The sequence below is a fragment of the Bubalus kerabau genome, chromosome 1 (assembly GCF_029407905.1).
Source record: "Bubalus kerabau isolate K-KA32 ecotype Philippines breed swamp buffalo chromosome 1, PCC_UOA_SB_1v2, whole genome shotgun sequence".
Classification (NCBI taxonomy): Eukaryota; Metazoa; Chordata; class Mammalia; order Artiodactyla; family Bovidae; genus Bubalus; species Bubalus kerabau.
Genome location: NC_073624.1, coordinates 66,317,010 through 66,337,478, shown reverse-complemented (window position 1 = coordinate 66,337,478; position 20,469 = coordinate 66,317,010). Strand labels below are relative to the sequence as shown.

The 20,469-nt window shown below is 61.0% G+C and overlaps 1 protein-coding gene across 2 annotated transcripts in view; it reads right to left on the bottom strand.

Annotated features, from left to right (window-relative positions):
• Window positions 1–2,684: 2,684 nt before the first annotated feature.
• LRP1 (LDL receptor related protein 1) overlaps window positions 2,685–20,469 on the bottom strand; it is an 80,958-nt gene continuing 63,173 nt past the window's right edge. Inside the window, exons 51-89 of one of the 2 annotated variants that reach the window (XM_055578330.1) lie at window positions 20,155–20,271; window positions 19,848–19,976; window positions 19,469–19,591; window positions 19,249–19,389; window positions 18,957–19,147; window positions 17,915–18,098; window positions 17,674–17,759; window positions 17,416–17,535; window positions 16,834–17,021; window positions 16,494–16,699; window positions 15,759–15,947; window positions 15,045–15,193; window positions 14,544–14,637; window positions 14,306–14,422; window positions 14,032–14,151; window positions 13,544–13,666; window positions 13,265–13,390; window positions 12,663–12,779; window positions 11,860–11,966; window positions 11,623–11,755; window positions 10,862–10,981; window positions 10,588–10,710; window positions 10,104–10,250; window positions 9,888–10,022; window positions 9,690–9,809; window positions 8,479–8,747; window positions 7,845–8,023; window positions 7,256–7,362; window positions 6,890–7,006; window positions 6,251–6,427; window positions 5,973–6,113; window positions 5,690–5,863; window positions 5,279–5,440; window positions 4,714–4,888; window positions 4,458–4,559; window positions 4,252–4,316; window positions 4,081–4,171; window positions 3,835–3,979; window positions 2,685–3,680 (exon numbers count right to left, since the gene is read on the bottom strand). In XM_055578330.1, the coding sequence (XP_055434305.1) occupies window positions 3,540–3,680; window positions 3,835–3,979; window positions 4,081–4,171; window positions 4,252–4,316; window positions 4,458–4,559; window positions 4,714–4,888; window positions 5,279–5,440; window positions 5,690–5,863; window positions 5,973–6,113; window positions 6,251–6,427; window positions 6,890–7,006; window positions 7,256–7,362; window positions 7,845–8,023; window positions 8,479–8,747; window positions 9,690–9,809; window positions 9,888–10,022; window positions 10,104–10,250; window positions 10,588–10,710; window positions 10,862–10,981; window positions 11,623–11,755; window positions 11,860–11,966; window positions 12,663–12,779; window positions 13,265–13,390; window positions 13,544–13,666; window positions 14,032–14,151; window positions 14,306–14,422; window positions 14,544–14,637; window positions 15,045–15,193; window positions 15,759–15,947; window positions 16,494–16,699; window positions 16,834–17,021; window positions 17,416–17,535; window positions 17,674–17,759; window positions 17,915–18,098; window positions 18,957–19,147; window positions 19,249–19,389; window positions 19,469–19,591; window positions 19,848–19,976; window positions 20,155–20,271 (5,450 nt within the window). In that variant the 3' untranslated portion in view covers window positions 2,685–3,539. The remainder of the gene's footprint in view (window positions 3,681–3,834; window positions 3,980–4,080; window positions 4,172–4,251; window positions 4,317–4,457; window positions 4,560–4,713; window positions 4,889–5,278; window positions 5,441–5,689; window positions 5,864–5,972; window positions 6,114–6,250; window positions 6,428–6,889; window positions 7,007–7,255; window positions 7,363–7,844; window positions 8,024–8,478; window positions 8,748–9,689; window positions 9,810–9,887; window positions 10,023–10,103; window positions 10,251–10,587; window positions 10,711–10,861; window positions 10,982–11,622; window positions 11,756–11,859; window positions 11,967–12,662; window positions 12,780–13,264; window positions 13,391–13,543; window positions 13,667–14,031; window positions 14,152–14,305; window positions 14,423–14,543; window positions 14,638–15,044; window positions 15,194–15,758; window positions 15,948–16,493; window positions 16,700–16,833; window positions 17,022–17,415; window positions 17,536–17,673; window positions 17,760–17,914; window positions 18,099–18,956; window positions 19,148–19,248; window positions 19,390–19,468; window positions 19,592–19,847; window positions 19,977–20,154; window positions 20,272–20,469) is intronic. The other variant, XM_055578333.1, reaches the window with a different exon arrangement.

Here is a 20,469-nt window from a genome sequence, read left to right as displayed (position 1 = left end):
ACATTCACACAGAGAACAGTGCACACATACACAGACAGGTGCAAGCCTAGTGGCACTGATCCACGTAGATGGACACAGTCGGTTTACACAGAGTGTGCATACACAGAGACCCGAGAGATAAATGCAACTTTCATCAACAGACATGCATACCCAGCCAGGTACTCAGAGCCGACCCTACCTTCCTTGCCTTGGCAGAAAGGTGGACATTCACAGACAGTGATGGACACACACAGGTGTACGCTGGCACTGGCAGTCCAAAAGACAAGCCAGGGCACACATAAACAGATAGACAGACACATGGATGTGACAAGACACAAAACAAGGATCGGGAATGCTGAGAAGATGAAGTGGACACAGATACTCCGGGAGAGACAGACAGGAGCCTGGACCAGGAACCTGGGTGTAGGTGGGGCAGACAGGGAGGCAGGGAGAGGCAGGAACAGCCAGGCCGCGGGCCACAAGGCTCCATCCAGAACCTGAGCCCGAGTGCCAAACTCAGGGGCTGCTGAGGTGGTGGGGGCAGGGGGCACACTCAGGCCCACGGTACCCAGGACAGAAGCCCCTCCTGTTTTTCTGGAGTCCTGACCCACCCCATCTCGCCTCCTTTTGCTAGTCTCAGGTCACAGCTTCCTCTACCCAGCTTCTTCACTCTCATACATACACACACACACACACACACACAAACACACACCATTCCCTGTCTCCATCTCTGTGTCTCTGTCTCTCATTCTGTCTGTATCAGCCTCTGGTTTTGCCCCTGTCTCTTCTCCATTTCTGTCTTAGGTCTCTCTGACATCCTTGCCAGGTGGGGAATTTTTGAGCACTTCCTTCAGGTAGACCCTCTCCTGGCCGTCCTGGTGGGCAGAGGAAGGATGCTGACTGGAGGGGTGTGTGTTCCAAGCCGCAGCTGGGGGCCCCTCTCGCTCTGCCCAGGATCTTGAGGCGACAGGCAGAGAATCAGTGGCTCCCCGGGGGCGCCAGATGCACGGCTGGCAGAGGGAGGGAGTGAGGGGGTGGGGCTGCTGGTGGTGGGGAGCAGACAGGCTCTGGGGGAGGGGGAGGAGCCGGCTGGGGGAGAGTAGAGGGGGGTGTGGCAGAATAGCCCCAGGGAAGGAAGTGAGAGGCTGGACTGGGGTCCGAGGGCAGGTGCATAATTAATGTGCTAGGGAGGGGGCTGTGCTGGCCTTTCGAATGAGCTGCGCTGCAGGAGTGTGTACGCCACCTGGTGGACAGATGATGACACAAGCCTCCCTCTAAGCAATCAACAAGGACGCCCCTTTTCCCCAGGAAGATCGCTCTGCTCTGGGGCCCTAGGGAGCCAGGGAGCCAGTGGAGGATGGCAGAACTGGCTTGGAAGCTGAGGCTGGAGCGGAGACCTCAAGGCTAAAAGGGAAGGGGAGGGCTCTTGTTTCTGGAGGTGGATGGATCCATAGCTTCCTCAAGAGAGGAGGAATAGACTGAGAAAGTTGAGCCAGGGAGAGAGGAGGAATGAAAAGTAATGCTCCTCTTTTGGGAGTTGGGTAAGGATTCTTTGGGCTTCCCTGGTGGCTCAGAGGGTAAAGAATCTGCCTGCAATGAGGAAGATTCCCCTGGAGAAGGGAATGGCCTCCTGCTCCAGTATTCTTGCCTGGAGAATTCCATGGACAGAGGAGTCTGGCGGGCTATAGTCCATGGGGTTGCAAAGAGTTGGACACGACTGAGTGACTAACACACACACACTAGGTTTCTTTAGATGCTTAAAGCTGCCTTCTTTGAGCATATTTGCTACTGTAGGAAAAGGGCTGTAACCCTTTCTCAGTCTAGGACCATGTAAAGCAGTGTGACCTGCACAGGAATTGTAGACCTGGGATTCCCAGGTGGCGCTAGTGGTAAAGAACTTACCTGCCAATGCAGGAAACATGAGATGATGGTTTGATCCCTGGGTCAGAAAGATGCCCTGGAGGAGGGCATGGCAATCCACTCCAGTATTCTTGTCTGGAGAATCCCATGGACAGAGGAATCAGTCCATAGGGTTGCAAAGAGTTGGACACGACTGAAACGACTTGGCACACTTGGACCCCCTTTGACTGTAGCAGTCATCAACAACCTGGGATGTGAACTGGGTTTGTTGGTGGTCCGTGAGACCTGGAAAACTGGTCTTCCCAGCTTTAACTACAAATGCCTTCCTTTTCCTGAACCCAGGGTTCTTACTCTTGACATCTGAGTAATTAGTCTCTATGAGGTGTGAGATGTTAATGCTTCAAGAGCAAACAGCCGAATGGGAATGGGACCATCCTGAAGGACTAGAAAGTCGTTCACAATCCCAGTGTGTTCATCTCTTATTGTGGGATTTCTCACTGTGGAAGAGCACTTTAAGGATGGGTGGCAGTGCTGTCCCTTTAAAGTGACAGTGCAGAGAAAATACAGATCCTGGAGGTAAGTGTCCAACGGCCAGAGAGATCACATGTTTCAGAGAGGTGAAGTCACTGGCTCACGTTGACACAGCCAGGAGAAGCAGGTCTTTCTGGTCAAGTTCTATGCTTCCTTGCCGCAGCCCAGCCAACGGGGATGGAGGCCAGAAGGGCACTGAAGACCAGATGCTCCAGCCTTCCTCCAGTACAGAGCATGGCTCTCTCTGGTGGCTGGAGCATGCAAGCACAGGTCAGCTCTCAGAGTCTCACATTCAGGTATACGGACACAAACGCTTTTTTTTTTTTTTTACAATTTTATTTATAACAATATCTGTGTTATTTAGTTGTAAAGGAATTCAGCAAAAATTATTAAAACGTTCATGTCCCCAAAACGGGGCTGCCCGCTTGCCCTTCCTTGGTGTGCCCCACTTCCTCCTCATCCCCAGAGGAGGGGAGCCTGGGGAGGGGGGGGCTGTTTACCAAAGAAAGTCTCCAGCCCTGGGAGCCACAGTGGGGGCACTGGAGAAGGGGAGGGCCTGTCTGGGAGGGATGCTGAGCGCGGCCATCTCAGAGGTGCCCCTGGAGTGGGGGCTCGGGCATGGGATGGCCTCCCCCCAAGAAGAACTAAAAAACTCCATCCTTCCCTTCCTACCTCGGCCAGAGCCAAATCTTCCAGACAAGGGCAGCAAAGGACTCACCCTCCTCAGGATCCCAGAATCAGCCCTCAGGGGACCGGCAGGGTGGTGGGGTGGTGAGAGGGGAGAGCCTTGACAAAGTGTCTTGTACAGGGAGGGGGACGCAGCACCACCAGCTCTCCCAGTGGGGGTGCGTTTTTGGTGGGAAGGTGGGAGGCAGGGCTCCCTTATACCTGTAATTTGCAGGAGCCCCCTTCCTGTTCCCCCTCTCCCGGAAGGCAGCATGGGGGGTGGGCGTTGCTGAGGAGCAGGCAGGAAGGAGAACGGAAAGAGATAATACTGTGCTCACTTGCTCGCTTGCTCACTCACATATAAAAAGTAATTCCTTCATTTTTTACATTTATACATCCCAGCAGGGCTGGGGAGGGGTTGGCTGGGCAAGAGGGGGGCTCCTTGAAGGACTTCTCTGGCTGGGGGCAGGAGGCTCTCTGGGGAAGTCCGATGGTGTAGGACCCTATGCCAAGGGGTCCCCTATCTCGTCCTCGGGGCCCCGGCCCAGGAGTTCTCGCTTCTCATCCGTGCTGGCCAGGGAGTGGCGGCTGCCGTGACCGCCCATGTACAGTGTGGCATACACAGGGTTGGTGAAGTTGGTGGGCTGCAAGGCAACAGAGGGTTCAGACCCTGGGCTCTGTGGCTTAGGTACCTTCTGCCTACCTCCATTCCATCATCCAGCCCAACACGTTTGGTTGCCCCACCCACAGCCCTCTGTCCCTGTCCTGGAAGCCCCCTCCCTTGCCCTCCCAGCCCACCTTGTCAGGGTCCAGGGCGAAGTCCGCATCCAGTAGACCCCCTACATCATCAGGCTCCCCGCCTTCATACATCTTATAGGTGGGATTCCCGATCTCCACGTTCATGGCCCCGTTGGTCATCCTCTGGTGCTGGAAGCCCTTAGCCCTGTGGGGGAAGGTGGGAGCATGAGGGCAGGGATTCTAGGAGTGGGTGAGACTAGGGCAGTAACATTGTGGCCCTAATTTTCCAGACTCCCCACAACTCACCCTCGAACTCGCCGCTTGTACCAGAATACCACTCCGGCTACCAGAAGCATCAGCAGCAGCAACAGCAGAGGGATTAGGATGGAGGCCACATCTAGAGGGGAAGAGGAGGGGAGCTGAGTCCAAAAGGCCTCGGAGGCACAAAGCCCTCCATCCCAGGTCCCTGCCACCTACGTCCAGGCTGCTGCTGGCCGACCACTTGTTCCTCACATCGGGGTCCTGCCATGTGGGGTGGGCACCTGCAGACGGGAGGGGCAGAGCTGAGTGGGCATGCCATCCACTGGGGAAACTGGGAGGGACCGCAGGCTCCTGCTGGTCTGGCTCAGACTTGGGGGAGGGAAGGCTGATCTAGGCGTTGGTGAGGCACAGGCCCAACTCACTGGCACTCAGGCATCATTTTGCTGTTCATGGTGCAGGAACCGCCATTGCTGCAGTGGCCAACGCAGGTCAGACAGCTGGGAGCCACCCGGCCATCGGAGCAACTGCAGGGAAGAGTGCAGAGGCTGGGCGGGGCTGGTGGAGGGTGTCCAAGACCCTGGGAAGGGGCGGGGCGGGGTGGGGCGGGGCTGGGAGGGTGGGTTAGGTGAGTGGGGAGTGGGTGGAGGGTGGGACAGATTGGGAGTGGGCCCCACTCACTTGCAGGTGACATCCCCGCTCTGCTTATTGACCACACAGGCCCCATCGAGACAGCGGCTACACTTGTTCACCTCACACCTGGGCCCCTCGAAGTAGGCGGTGCAGCGGCACTGGCGGGAGCCGTCAGCGGCCATCTGGCACGTGCCGAAGTTCTCACAGTAGCCAGAGCACTGTCCTGTGGTTCAGGGGATGGGAGAGGAGGTGCCTCAAGCCCCACTGTCATGAGGGTCCTCCAGAGGTGGTGGGGGGCAGCTGGCCTTTGGGGTGACTTCCACCTCCTCCTGAGCCCCCTACTGTCTCCATGTCCCAGGCTCCAAGGTTACAAAGATGTCCCAGAGCATCCCAACAGGGTACTGCTTTTGCTTGAATAATCCTGATGCCAGAGGGTTCACTACCTTGGGGCAGCGGGGGTGTGCTGACCTCTCCCTGGGGAGAAGCCCTGGTACCTCGAGCCTGGCTGAGCTGCTAATGACCTCCTTCCCTAGAACTAGCCCCTGTGACCCGCACACCCCCCCGACCCCCGCCTCCATCATCCTGGCCCGGGGCCCAGGGATGGCTCACTCACGGTACTGGCAGCGATCCCCCAGGAAGCCGGGCAGGCATCGGCACTGGGGCTGGTTGCCCTGGTTGACCGTGCAGGTGCTGTTGTTGGCACAGTAGCCTGCACACACCTGCTGGGTGCATTTGGGGCCCGTGAAGCCTGTGGGGCACCGGCACGTGGGCATGCCTGGCGGGAGACGATGTGTGAGCAGGACTGTGGCCCACTGAGCTGCCCGGCCTACTGCAGGGGAACAGGGCTGGGAGGGCCTGGCAGGAGGAAGGCAGCAGAGGGGAGGCAGGCAGAACAGGATAGCAACACTGGGGTTGGGGGCAGCAGGCGGAGGGCAGCAGACGTGAAGTAAGGCAGGGCAGAGGCGGCTTGGGGGCAGCAGGGCCCAGGGGCCAGGAGTCCTGGCAGGAGAACCAAAGGCCATACCAGAGGGAGAGGCAGCACAGGTGCCCCCGTTGCGACAGTGCTCCCAGCACTGGTCCAGCTCACACTTGTCGCCTGTGTAACGGGGCTGGCACCGACACTTAGGCTGCCTCCGTGCGTTGAGGAAGCAGCTGCCGCCGTTGAAACATTGTAGGTTACAGGTTCCAGGCCGAGGAGCTGCAGGAAGGGTCGTCAAGGGCAGAGCTGGCATAGGGGGGGATTCAGGGGCTGTAGGGAGGAGGGCTCTGGGGCAGGGATGAGGGGCCAGGGAGGGGCGTGAGCATACCGTCTGGCGGGGGCGTCGGCGAGGGCACAGCCACACAGGTGCCGTTGTCCAGTCGCTTCCCGTTGGGACAGGTGCAGACAGGCCCGCTGGGACTCAGCAGGCAGAGCCACTCACACTTCTTGCGGTCACAGGGGTTGGTCACTGCAGGGGTGGGCAGCGTGGGAGAAGGCTGAGTCCTGGGACCCAGAACCCCCCTGCCCACCAAAACCTGAGGCTGCAGCTTGGAGACAGCACCCCTGGGCCTCCCCTGCCCCGGCCCAGGCTCTCCCTCTGCCCACCTTCAGGCTGCTTGTGCTGGTGGTACAGGACCACATCGGAGGCATGGCTCAGGCCCCCAGTCAGGTTGATCAAGGGGCTGTGCCCGAACTTATGGATCTTGAAGACACGATTATTGATGTAGGTGACGCCATAGATGTAATCCTCAAAGACATCAATGCTGAAGGGGTGACTCAGTCCTGGGGAGAAGTCAGAGGGGACTCAGGCCTTGGTCACACTCTCTAGTCACTGGGTCCCAAGGCTCTCGGGGACCTCAAGCTGAACACGTCCTGTTCACACTGCCCCTCAACCTGTTCCTCCTGCTGACAACAGGTCCCATCAGCCCCTGACTTGTGGGGTCAGGAGTGACTTCTGCTCCCTCTCCCCACGTGTGCTAAGTTCCCATTATCACCCATGTCGCCTCCACGCAGCTCAACACCCATTGGTAGAATGAATGAATGTAAAGCAGGCCCAGAGGGTCAGGGTGGACTCAGGCCTGCAGGACTGGTGCTGGGGGTGTTTGGTTGGGAGGGGCCCAAAAGGCACTGCAGGGCTGCTGAGGGCCAGGTGAGGAGGATGGCAGGTGCTTGGTGAGGCCTTGGGCCCAGAGGGGAGGGTAGAGGCCTGAGGGCAGGGCTGCAAGACTGCTGGCGGAGGCTGACCTCGTTTGCTGTCAGCAGCCACGATGGGGTCTGTGCCGTTGAGCCGGATGCTACCGATGACTGACAGCTTGGCATCTGCCCAGTAAAGCCGTTCATTGTGATAATCCACGGCCAGGCCTAGGGGAGCAGAGAGCACTGTGAGGGCCCGGCCTTCCCACCCCAGGCTCGGGGAGCAAGCAGGACGGTGTCCATATTTGGGACGGCTCCACCCTGTCCCCATGGTCACTCGCAGTCACCTTTTCTGGGAAAAGCCTCCACAACCCCTCTGTCCCATCCCAGTTCAAGCCCCCTCCCCTCCCCAACTTTTGTGTGGCCCTGAGCTCAGCAAGCCCACCTCTCCCCCATCCCCGCCCCTGTAGCATGGACCTGTGGGCCATTGGATGTTGTCCTGAACCAGTGTCTCCCGAAGGGTTCCATCCATTGCTGCTGTTTCAATCTTGGGATGGTTCCCCCAGTCTGACCAGTACATGGTGCTGGGGAAGGACAAGAAGTGAGTGTGGGCAGGACGTGGGTTCCCAGAGGAGGTCACTGAAGGGGAACACAGAGACTGCCAGGTACACAGAGAGGAGGATGTTCTGTCAATCTCCTCCATAGAGAGTCAAGGGGAGTCAACCTCCTGACCAGGTTAAAGATCTCTAAAACTGCTATGTGCTGCTCAGGTCCCAGTTCAGTAGGCAGAGCTGCCCCCTGGAGTGGAGGAGAAGCCCAGAACCTGACTGCCCATGACAGCCAGCCAAGCAGAAGCCAGGCCCCAGCTGGGCAAGCCAGTGTGACCCCGGGTGACATCAGGGACGGCCAGGGCTAGATGCAGCCTGAAAGACCCAGGGGCCTGCAGAGGACACTGACCTCAGGCTGGTCTGGGAGGAAACACCCATGCTGGGGGCTGGGCACCCACCTCCATCCCAGGGGCTTCCTAGCCTCAGCCCAGATGCCTCCCCACAGCACCCCCACGCACCCTCTCAGTGGGTCCACTACAATGGCATGGGGCTCATCGATCATGCCGGAGATAAGCGTCTTGCGGTTCTCGCCCTTCATCTGCGCAACCTCGATCACATCCCGGCCTGAATCGGTCCAGTACACATTCCCAGCCACCCAGTCAATGGCGATGCCCCTTGGCATCTTGAGCCCTGAAATCTGGATGGGGGGATGTCACAGGTTCAGAGGTTATTGCCTTTGGCCTTCCTGGCCATTATCCATTCCCCCACTCCCTGTCCCTGCTGTTACCATTACCCTGCGCTACTGAGGAACAAAGTGAGGCCCAAAGAGGTTCAAGAGCTTGGCAACATGGACCCGGTGTGCCGGCTGTGATGTTCAGGAACTGAACATGGCTCTGACGCTGAAGGCCAAGTGCCCAGGTGCCCTGCAGCCTCGGGCTGCCACGTGGCGGCGCCACCTACTGACGATGGTGCTGCTCTGCCTGCCTGCTGTTCATGCCTCATGACGCTGTCTGAAGGTCACCCTGCATGCCAGCCTCAGCCTTTGCCCCTTCCACTGTCCTCTGCAAACTCTGCTCTGAACCGTCTGCTGTTTGCAGACTTCCCACCCAGTCTGTGCCTCCACGTACATCCCACCCCAGGCTGGGTACTCACATTGAGGTGGGTGACGCCCCTGTCAATCTGTCGCCGGTGGCGATTGGAAGTGGTGGGTGGTGCAGCAGGGGGCAGGCTGCGGTAGGAGATGGTGCCTGTGTGCCAGTTGGTCCAGTAGACGCGGCCAGCCTTGACATGGACATCCATGGCATCGATGCGGACGCTCTCGTCACCCTGGAAGGCCTGCTCATAAGCCGAATGGGGGTGGCTGGGGAACAGGCTGCGGATCTCATTGTCGTCAGCAATATACAGGACCTGATACTCAGAGCCTGGAGGGACAAGAGCCCAGATGTTGGCAGGGGTGAAAGCGCGGGCTGGGGGGTGTTGGGCCTGGTGCTGCAAAGAGCCGGGTAAGCTGTGCTCCCTCCCCAGTCCCACCCCTTTCACATTAACAATGTCCCTCTCCTAGTCAAGCCATCTGACGTGGCCCGAAGCGTCTGCTCATCCCACCCCAGTGCCAGGCTTGAGGGCTCCAGACTGAGTCCTTGAACTTCCTCCTCTCCTGAGGTGATCTAGGGTGACCTGCTACTCCAGAAAGCTGTCCCCCCTCCTCCAGCCTCAGGGACCTCTGCCTCCTCACGGCCTCTGCAGGCATCACCACACTCTCTGCTCCATAATGTCTGATATCTGCTCATAGGTGCACACACATGTGGGCGTGCATGAGCACCGCCATGCAGGTGTGTAGGTGTGCATGGGCATATGAGTGCACTCGAACATGTTTGGGGTTGTGTGTGCCCGGGTGTGTGTACATGGATATGGGGTGTCTTTGTATAGAGGCATGAGGAAAGTGCAGGTATACATCAAAGCATATGTTCTCACCAAAAAAAAAAAACAAACCCGTAAATATGTGAAATGAAGGATGTGTTAATTAACTCAACAGGGGGAATTCTTTCACAAGGTGTATGTATATCAGATCATCACCTGGCACACATTAAATATCTGACAGTTTTGTCACTGATACCTCAGTAAAGCTGATACAAACATAATGAGAAGATGCAGGTGGGGTACTCTTGACTGTGTGAGTGGTGATGCTCTCGCCCCAGGACCTCTGGCCTCTGCACGGCTGCCAGCCGTGTTCAGGAAGCTGTCCGGTGGGTCTGGAATCGCAGGCTTGGGCAAGGGTGCCCAAAGGCAGACACCGCATCCCAGGTTCATTTGCTGTCCGGGCGCTGTAAGCCCCGCCCCTCTCTCCGCCCTCTCCCAGCGCCTACCTTCCGCCTTGCAGGTGTTGTGCGTCTTCATGAAGTTGCGCGCACAGCTGCACAGGTGGCCGCCCTTGGTGTTGTTGCAGAGCTGTGAGCAGGTGCCGAAGCGCAGGCACTCGTTGATGTCTGGGGGTTACACGCCCGGGTCAGGGAGAGTCTCGCGGCGGGGGGCTTCTGCCCGCCTCTTGGACTCCCCCTTCCTACCCTGGCATCCGGGTTGGCCTGGCACCGTGTGGAAGCCAGTGCGGCAGGCACAGTAGGCGGCTTTCTCGGTGCGCACACAGCGGGCCTCATCCCCGCAGATGCTGGCGTTGGTGGCGCAGCTGGTCAGCTTGGGGTCTGCGGAGACAGTGAGTCTAGGCCTGGGCTTAGGCTCTCCGTCCCTCCCGGCCCCCGCCCACGCCGGCACGCGGGTCTCACCCTCACCCATGCTGCAGTCCTCCTCGTCAGAGCCGTCCCCGCAGTCATCGAACATGTTGCAGCGCAGAGAGGAGGAGAGGCAGCGCTGGTTCCGGCACAGAAACTCCTTCTTGTCTTTGCAGTGGGAGGTCTGGGCCGTGGGCGGCTCTGGGGGAGGGCGGGGCTTCAGGTCCTGATTTTTACCACCCTGTCCCTTCTTCCCACAGGAACCCCTGCTCAGTTACAGGTAGAGGAGCCCCAAGCCTGGCTCTCAAGCCTTAGGGGAAGTTGGTTAAACTGTTCAGATTCGCAGTCTCCGCTTCAGTGCCTTCCCCAGGGGTTTCTCTCCTGCCAAGACAAGGCCCCCAGGCTCCAGGCAGTGGATCCTCCCCTTTCCCTGAATCGACCCACCAGACACAGCTCCCACTTGGGCCACCCCCACCGCTTGTGCAGCATCCCCACTCCAGGCGCCCCCCAGAACCCCCCTCACTGGCCCCCTGCTCACCACAGTCTTCCTCATCCGTCCCATCCCCGCAGTTGTCCGTGCCGTCGCACTGGCGCCCGATCCATAGGCAGACGCGGTCGTTCTTGCAACGGAAGGGCCGGTTTGGAGGACACACGAACCTGGCTGCAACGGCGAGAGGGACAGAATTGGAATCAGCCTTGGGGGTACCCCCACCCCGGCTGAGGGCCTCCAGGGAGCGGGAGAGCCCCGCCCCGTCTGGAGCCCCGCCCCACCCCGCCCCCTTGGAAGCCCCGCAGCCACCCTGGAGCCTCACCGCACTCCTCTGGGTTCTCGTCTGAGTTGTCCCCGCAGTCGTCCTCGCCGTCGCATTTCCATGCCAGCGGCTTGCACAGGGTGTTGTTGCACTGGAATTCGTCAAGGGGGCAGGTCCGCACTGGGCGCCGGAGGGAGCAAAGAGAAAAGAATGAGCTCTGAGCCCCCAGTTACTGAGGGCCGGGTATTGTGGCCAGACCCCTCCTTCCATGGCCGAGACCTAGAGGGCATTCCAGGAAAGCACTGGAACCCCCACTGGACAGAACCTGGGTTTCCTCATTTTCTACCACCGGCCAGGTAGCTGGGCAGAACTGCCTCCTCTGGTATTTCGGGGAGAAGAAGTCATTTTGGGGAAGTGTCCAGAGAGCCCTGTTTCGGTGGTGGAGCAGGGCCCAGGGCCCACTGTCATGCAGCAGCAGGTACAGAGGAGGATCCCTCGCCTGGGAGTCAGGGGGCCTGGGCTCCAGTCTCTGGCCTCAGCCCACCAGCCCAGAGCCAGGATGCCCTCGCTGCTCCAAGCTCCGACCTCCCGCCACTCAGGCTCCCCACGTCCCCCTCTGGACTGCCGAGCCCAGGCCAGCGGCAGGTGCTGCCTCACTGCTCTAGGAAAGGACAGGTGAGCAGGGACTCGGCCTCTCAGGACAGCTGACTAAGCCAAGTTGGAACTCATGGGGCAGGGCCTGGATGGACACGGCCCTCAGGTTTCTGCTGGATTTCAACTGGCTCCTTGATTAAGTGTTACTGTGGGGCGGGAGGACTCACCGCCAGTGCCACAGGCCTCCTCGTCACTGCCGTCCATGCAGTCTGCATCTGCATCACAGCGCCAGCGCAGCGGAATGCAATGGCCACTCTTGCACTGGAACTGGTCCATGTCACAGCGGGGAGTGCAGTCTTTCTGTGGGCACAGGAGCAGGTGTCCTGATCAGACCTGGGCACCCCTGCGGGCCCGCCCAGACTCTTCTAAGTCTGACCCTCCCTCCATCTGGTCTCCCTGCCCACCTCGTCTGAGCCATCTGCACAGTCATGATCCCCATCGCATTTCCAGCGCCCAGCGATACAGCGGCCATTGGCACAGGAGAACTCACTCTCAGAGCAGGGCCGGGGGGCTGGGGAGGGACAGGAAGAGACAGGCCCCAGGAGGGTGGGCATAGGGACTCAGCCTCGAGAGCATCTCCAGCCCTTGCAGAGCAGTGTCACTTGTCCCTGCACCCCTGAAGGTCATAGTGGACTGGCATGATGACAAAGATGCTCAAGCCATCCCGGGCAAGCCAACTGGCTGCCCTCCTGGGACCAGCCGGGCCCAGAGCACACTCACACTTAGCCCTCTGGGACAGATACACGAGAGAGGGCATGGGGTCCCCGGCCCTGCCCTCAGGACAGACTGTGTGTGGGGAGGGATGGGGAGGGAAAGACCACTAAGACAAGCACCAGGGTTCAGGGAGAGGCCAGTAAAGGATGACGGGCTGGCACAGCACGGGGACAGGTGGGCTCTAGGGCAGTGGCGGGGATGTGGCAGGGCACGGGCACATCAGAAACACCTACCTCTGCAACCCCGGGAGGACAGTGTGAAAATGGAGAGAAACATGAGATGAGGTGAAATGGCACAAACTCAAGTACACAACATGAAGTGGGGGCGCGGGTGAGGCAGGAGGGGGCCTGACCCTCAGCCCCGGGAGGCGGCCACCTGCCCTAGTGCAGCCCGGTGGCGACGGGTGAGGGAAGGTGCTGAGCAGGGAGGTGCCGGAGGTCTCCCGGGGAAGGGCACCTGTGGGCCGGGGGGCGGGGATGGGGCGGGGACATACTGCAGCTCTCCTCGTCAGAGTTGTCCCCGCAGTCGTTGTCGTAATCGCACTGCCAGCGGCCTGGCACGCAGCGGTTGTTCTTGCAGCGGAACTGGTAGGGCTCACAGGTGCGCTCGTCTAGAAGAGGCAAGATTGAGGGGGCAGTCAGGGACAGGGTAGGGGGCAGACCTCAGGGTCTTGAGAGGTGCAGTCAGGATGGCCAGTGGACGTTCCAGCCTGACATAGGTCAGTAGTGGCAGCTTAGGCCGTGTTCTGAGATGTGGGGGGAATGGGAGCTTCTGGGGCAGAGGGGACATGAGTTGGGGAAGCTGCTTCAGGGACGGGATCCACAGATCCCAGATGGTGGGCAGATGTGTGCCGATGAGGTGCCAGTGGGAGTTGTTCAGTCACCAAGTCATGTCTGACTCTGCGACCCCATTGACTGCCGCACGCCAGGCTTCCCTGTCCTTCACCATCTCCCAGGTTTGCCCAAGCTCATGTCCAATGCCAGTGGGGGTGGGGAGTTAGGAGATGGTGGGCACAGGCTGTGAGGGGCTCAGGCAGCGGGCAGCCCCTGCCCTCCCCAGCAGGCACCTCTCCCGAGCAGGCTCGGGGAAGCTCACCACACTCCTCTTTGGGCTCGTCTGAGCCGTCCCCGCAGTCGTCCTCTCCGTCACACTTCCAGCGCGCCGGGATACAGCGGCCTGAGTCCTTGCAGCGGAACTCGTCCACCCCGCAGGTCATCTGGGCTGCAAAGGGGTGGCCGGGGTGAGGAGGAAGGCTCCTTTCAGGAAGGTGCTGTGAGGTGAGGTCTGGGTGGGAGTGGCCGCTGAGGGGGTCACATGCCCGGGTGGCGGGAGCTGCAGGCCCTTTGGAGGGAGGGTGGGCTCCGGGAGACTCACTGCAGTTGGCGGGCTCGTCACTGCCGTCTACACAGTCATTGTCCCGGTCGCACACCCAGACCCGGGGGATGCAGCGCTTGGTGATGGAACACTGGAACTGGTTGGGGGCACAGGTCACCTCGGCTGTGGGGTTGGGGAGAGAGTGAGGGCCGGCCCGCTTCGCCTCTCCCCACAGTTCTCTTCCACAGATTCTCTCTCCCCCAAGCCCTGGCCTTGTCCTGGTCCTGCCCGCAATTTCTTGCAGGAAGAGACAGTTTATTTCTAATCTTGGTGATTTTGTCTTCGGGATCTGCACATCTCTATGATGTGCACGATGATTTTATGAGCAAACTGAGTCACACCCCATATAATTCATGTTGCTCATCTAACAGCATAACCTGAGAACGGCACGGTCCCTAGAAGCAGCGGGGGCTGGACTTCAAGGTGAGCCTTGTTTCCATGCCGGTTCTCCCAACACCCCCGCCCCTGCTGGCGCCGGGGGCACTCACGGCAGTCCCTCTCGTCCTCGCCATCTCCGCAGTTGTCCTGTCCGTTGCAGCGGAAGATGCCGGGGATACAGCGGTTGGTGTTGGTGCACTTGAACTGACTGGGCAAGCAGACGTGGATGTCTGTGGGGGTGGGGGGAGGGGAGGGTAACTGATGGTGGGTGGAGGACTCAGGCAGGGCGGGGACCTGTCTCCCGCAGGGAGAGGCAGCGGGGCCGAGCTCCCTTGCCCTGGGAGCTCAGACACCCAACCCCAGGTCCTAGGGAGGGCCCTTTACCGCAGTTGGCCTCATCACTGTTGTCCTGGCAGTCGTTGTCCCCGTCACAGATGAAGGCGGGGTTCGTGCAGATGCCCGTTGAGCATTGGAACTGTCCTGGGCGGCACTTGAACTCGGCTGCCAGGAAGGGATGCTCAGCATCAGGATGGTGGGGGTGGGGTGGGCGCAGACCTCTGGGGCCTCGGGAGTCAGGGAACCCTGACGTAGGACCCTCTCGCCACCCCGCCTGGGCACTCACGACAGTCCGGGGGCTCGTCCGAGTGGTCCCCGCAGTCATCCTCCGTGTCACACTTCCACCAGAAGGGGATGCACTTGTCGTTCTTGCACACAAACTGGAGGGCAGGTGGGGGCGAGAGGGGTTGGTGGGGGTCTGGGGAATTCAGGAGATTTTCTTTTGAGGGGCTGGTGTGTTTCCTAGAAGCAGCAGGGTCAGGTATCTCGGGGGGAGGGTGAGCTGGATGGGAGGCTGGGATTTGGGGACTGCAGGGAGGCCAGGCGGGGAGGTATCTGTGTGGAGCTTGGGGCTGGGGGGACTGGCGAGGAGGGGGTCAGGGTTAGGGTGTGGGGGTGTCTGTGTGAGGTGACAGGTGTAAAAGTATTGCTGTGGGGAGACAAGAGGTAGGCAAGAAATGTGGGGGTGTTAGCGTGGGAAAACCAGATGCGTGAGGACATTCGAGCAGGCGGTGGGGTCCGAAGAGGAGTGGGGTACTGGTGAGTGGGGTCTGGGGATGAGCCTCACCTGGCTGGCAGTGCAGTTGGACACACAGTTGCGCCCGTCGCCGCCCAGGTAGAAGTTGGTGGGACAGGCGCACTTGTGGCCGCCTCCGGGGGACAGCAGGCAGAGGTTGCTGCAGCCGCCGTTGTTGACCTTGCAGGGGTGGTTGGGCACTGCCGGGGGAAACGGGGTTAAAGGGCGGCAAACGGACCCAGGTTATGGGCCACTGCTCCCCCGGCTGCCAGCCTCTGGCGGGGTGAGGGCAGCGCTCGCTGGGAACATGTTTTCTGGTCTTTCAAAGGCTGCCCAGCCCATCTGTCCTGGGCAGAGGTGGGGTAGGTCCAAACCCTGCTCTTTCGGAAGGGAGCTGAAGCCAGAGATAGGAGAGGACTCTCTTGAGGTTTCAGGGTCAGGCTGGGCCTCCCTCAGCTCCGGCCTGTCTGCCTTCAGGGCCTGGCCTTGGGGGTTTCCCCCCAGACTTGCTCTGCTGGATGGCCTCGGGGCCTCGCTGCTATAAGATCCAGGGCTGGACCCAGCTGGGCTGTAACTCCTGAGAGCCAGACCATAGCCTGTCTACTGCCCCCCAGATCTCTGGGTGTCTACAGGCACTGCTCAGTCAGTGCTGGGGAAGGATTGGGGCAGCAACCCCTGCTGAGACAGCGGGGCCGGCCCCATCTCACTCCAGGGCCCCTCATTCCTGGCTCGCTGGTGGCCAGCTCTCAGGCCCCAGCGACTTACCATCGGGCTGGCGCAGGGCGTGGAAGACGTGCAGGTCCATGGGCCGGTGCAGTGTGCTGATCAGGAGCGTCTTGTTGGTGCCCGTGGTCTTGTGGGCTCGGTTGATGGATTTTGTCTCCCAGTCAGTCCAGTAGACATAGTCCTCAAACAGGGTCAGCGCGAAGATGTGCGGGATGTCCTGGCTTAGCACTGCAGGGGGCCGCAGGGTGTGGGGGTCAGGCCTGGGCTGCTGGTCAGCACTGGGCAGCATGAGGCGCCTTCCCTACTGGGCCTTCTTAACCCCATAGCAACCCTGTGAGGTGGGCATAGCCCTGCTGCAGCCCCTGGTCGCATAGCAAGCGAGTGGCAGAGCTGAAACTCAACTCCAGGCCTGTCTGATGGCAGGGTCCTGCCCCTGTATTCTCCATCGTTCCCTGTCAGGAAGTGGGGGCCTGCTGCATACCCCAGCCCCAGTCCCCCGCACCTTCCTCAGGGCCCATCATCTGGAACTGTGCCTGGGAAGGTGCCTCTCTTGCCGTCCTCAGGGAGCTGGTGGTGGCCTCATGCCTAGGTGGGTTCTGGGGACGTACTCTGTGGTGCTCTGAACCCCCAGACCCTTGGTGGGTGGTGTCCTCAGGCCACGCCCTGAGTGGCTTTTAAGCCCACTCTTGCCCCAGAGGCCTGATCCCCTGAAGTTTCAGAACCCCCGTCCCCAGCAGGTTGGCTATGCCGGGGCAGCTTCACTGGCACACTGACCGACGTGACGGTTGGAGCCGTCCAGGCTGGCAAACTCAATGTAATCCTCACGGGCGTCGGCCCAGTAGATGCGCTCGGTGACGTAGTCCAGCGTCAGGCCGTTGGGCCACGTGATCTTGGTGTCCACGATGACACTGCGGCTGGACCCGTCCATACCGATGCGTCCGATCAGTGAGTGGTCTCCCCAGTCTGTCCAGTAGAGGTACCTGGCGGGCCGGTGGGCAGTGAGGCAGGAGAGATCCCGTGACTGGCCCCACCAGGAGCCTGCAGGGAGGCTGGACCTGGGTGCCCGACTATACCAGCTGCTCTCAGACCTCCCCGACCCTCCTCGCCCACATACCCATTCTGCACGTCCACCACCAGCGCCCGGGGCTCACGGAGGCCGGAGCTGACCAACACTGTGCGATAGGCCCCGTTGAGCTTGGACACTTCGATGGTGTCCCGGCCTTTGTCACACCAGTACAGGTTGCCACCGACCCAATCCACAGCCAGCCCATCAGGGTTGCTGAGGCCCGTCCGGTGCAGCACCTGTGGGCAGGGGTGGGGAGGAAGGGCCCTGGGTGACATGGGCCAGGACTCTCAGCCTCTCTGGGGGGACAGTGGATGGAAAAGGCCCAGCCCTGGACATGGTGTCAGCCTGGGCTCCAGGAGATGGGTCTCTAGATGACAGAGACCACACCCCAACCCCACAGAGCCTGGGAGCACAGGTGTAAGGGAGGTTAGACTAAGGAGAACTCACTGCTAATTAAGGGAAGGGAGAGAGAGGAGTCTCCTAGACCTCACTGCTCGCTAGGCTCAGAGGGGAGAGAAGCGAGGACAAGTGGAGTCGTGCAGTGACTCATGAAGAGGAGCGGAGATGGCCTTGAAACAGAGAGGGCCCTCTGTGCAGGGATGGCGGCTGGCCCCTGGCCCCCAGCCTCACCTGCACGTTACTCCCATTCAGGTGCATCCTGCGGATCATGCTGCCCTGGGTTGTCACGTCCGTCCAGTAGATCATCTGCTCTCGGTAGTCGAAGTCCAAGGCAACGGCATTGTTGAGGCCCTGCATTTGGGAAGTGAGCAGAGGGGTGACCCAAGAGTCAGGATATGGAAGGCTGGTGAGGTGGGCAGGGAGGATGGCCACGGGTCTGAGTGGAGAGCACGGGGCTGGACGGCGGGGTGAGGAGGGCGGGTCTGGCACCTGCTTGAGCAGTGTGTAGTTGGAGCCGTCCAGGTTGAGCTTGCGCAGGTAGTACCGGTTGGCGAAGATCAGAAACGGCTCCTCGTCTGGAGACAGAGGATGCCGGCTCAGCTGCTGGCCGGGGTGCATCCTGGCACCCCCCCTGCCAGTCCCCAGCCTGCCTTCAGCTCTGCCATCCCGTCCTCCCACCACTCTCCCCGGTGGCCTGGGCCAGCTGCACACCCCCAAACCCCCATCGCACCGGTCACGGCCTTGCAGCTGTGGGGGTCGCCGCCACGGGGTGCGTAGCCCTCCACGCACAAACACTTGTAGCTGCCGTGGGTGTTGATGCAGCGCTGGCTGCAGGGGAATGTGGTGCTGCACTCGTCCACGTCAGCGCACGTCCGGCCGTCATCCTTCAGGCGGAAGCCGGGGCGGCAGCGGCACTGCGGGCACGGGGGGCCTGGGGTGGGCATGGGCAGGGGGCTGGGCTGCCCCAGGGACTGCAGACCTGTCACCCCGAGACTGAGGGGCCCCTCTGGCTCCCTTCAACCTGGGTGGCTGGCTGGCACAGGAAAGTTGAGGAGGCAGGCAGCATGGAGGCCTGCCCGTCAGAGGAGGCACTGAGCTGGCCCACGCCAGCCACCTGGCTCTCACCCCTACCCGGCCACTGGTGTGAGTCCCCAGTGACCGCCACGCCTCTGCATCCCCAGCTCAATGCTCAGGCCCGTCTTATGTGATCCGCGGGCATCATTTGACAGCTGGGCACCTCTTACTCCAACACTTTCTTCCCTTGGCTGTCCTCCTGCCCTGGCAGCTGGCCCTGCTCAGGCTCCCCTGCTGCTCCCCTCCCTACTCGCCTCACCGCCCTCAGTGTGGCTATGCACAGGGCTCAGGCCTCAGACCGCCCTCTTTCCATCTCCACTCGCCCCTGTGAAGGTCTTCTCCAGACGGCTGACTTAAATGCCGTCTCTATGGTGACAACTCCCAGACTCCCTCTCCCGTCTGGCCTCTCCCTTGAACCGTGGACCTGTGCATCTGGGGCCTGCTTGACATCCACACGCCCCTCCTCCTCTCACGCCCCGACCTCATCTGCCAGCAAAGCCTGCCAGGGCTATCTTCCACACTGACCAGAACCCAACTAGGAGAGATTTCTGCTGTGCTCGACGCTGTATCCCCAGGGCCTAGAATGCTGCCTGGCAGGACAGGGGCTGAAATTGCCTTTGTTGGATGAACATATGAACGAGGGGCAGAGAAAGGAATCCCAGCCAGGCTTGGGGTGCAGAGGCTCCCACCCAGCATACCTTGAAGCCAATCTTGAGGTCCTCGCAGTCCTGGCTGCAGCCACTGAGCTTGTGGCTGAGACACTCGTTGACGTGGCAGCCCCGCTCGTCTGAGCCGTCGCCGCAGTCGTCCTGGCCGTTGCAAAGCAGTGCCTCAGCCACGCACCGCCCGCTGCTGCACAGGAACTGCGAGGAGGCGTTGCACTTGTGCTCTGGGGGGGTGAGGTGGAGGGGGGCGAGTCAGCCGGGTCCCGGGCCGCCTGGGGCTGGGGCCGGGGCCGAGGGCAGGGAGGGAGCCACGTGGGGGGCCCACCTGGGCTGGTGCAGTGCGGGTTCTTGGGGGCCTCGTCACTCTGGTCGTGGCAGTCGTTTTCACCGTCGCACTCCCACTGGCGGGAGCTCAGGCAGCGCCCGTTGGCGCAGCGGAACTCGTTGGGGCCGCAGGTTGGGTACTCTGCGGTTGGAGGGGGCAGGTGAGGCCGGTGGCCTGTGCACTGAGAGCAGGGCCCCTGCCACCGCGGCCCCGGGCTCACCACACTCGGGGGACTCGTCGGAGCCGTCAGCGCAGTCTCGGTCGTGGTCGCACATGAAGTGCTTGGGGATGCACTGGCGGTTCTGACACATGAACTCGCGGTCATCACAGGTGCTGTTGTACACTGTGGACAGAGGCAGACACGGCCCCTCAGCGCCCGCCCATCTGCTGCTGAGTGTCACCCCCCGACATGCCTGTGGTGTGAGCAGCAGGTGGGGCAGAGCACTGGACAGGGCATCTGGGCACCTGGACTTGAGGATAGAGCTCTGCCACTGCTGCCCGAGTGACCCCTTCCTCTCTGTGACCTCGGTTTCCCCTTCTGCAAAGTGGGCCCATGCCATGCACCGTGCGCCCCACTCCTCGGGGCCCCTGCCACTCACAGCAGCCTGCCGCGACGCTCTCGTCAGCGCCATCAGCACAGTCCTTGTCCCCGTCACAGAGCCAGCGCTCGGGGACGCACACGTGGGTGCCAGGGCAGGAGAAGGAGCTGGGGCCGCATGTTTTGCCTTCTGTGGAGGGAACAGGGAGACACTGAGAGATGCAGGGGCAGGCAGAGCCGGGCCGGGCAGCTGGAGAGACATCTCCGCGGCTGTGCTGTCCCTCGGTGGGGTTTGTTGGCAGGGGGGAGGTCTGTCCCTTCCAGGGCCACCTCCCCAACCCGACCCCAGCCCCCTGCCCCCGCCTCACCGCAGTGAGCCGCCTCGTCCGAGCCGTCCCCGCAGTCATCGCTGCCGTCGCACAGCCACTGCTTGGAGATGCAGCGATGGTTCTGGCACTCAAACTGGGCCTCGGAGCAGAACTTGTCTGGGGCAGTCGGACAGAGGTCACAGTTAGATGGGAAAGGGATGAGGGGCTGCAGATAGATGCCACAGGATGGATGGGGGAGACACTCATGGCAGCCGGTAGGGGGACTCAGTAGGAATGGAGAGACGGTCCCCTCTCAGAGCCTGAGGGTCTGGGTGGGAGGCAAGGGGTGAGGCCCTGGGTGCGCCTCTCAAAGGA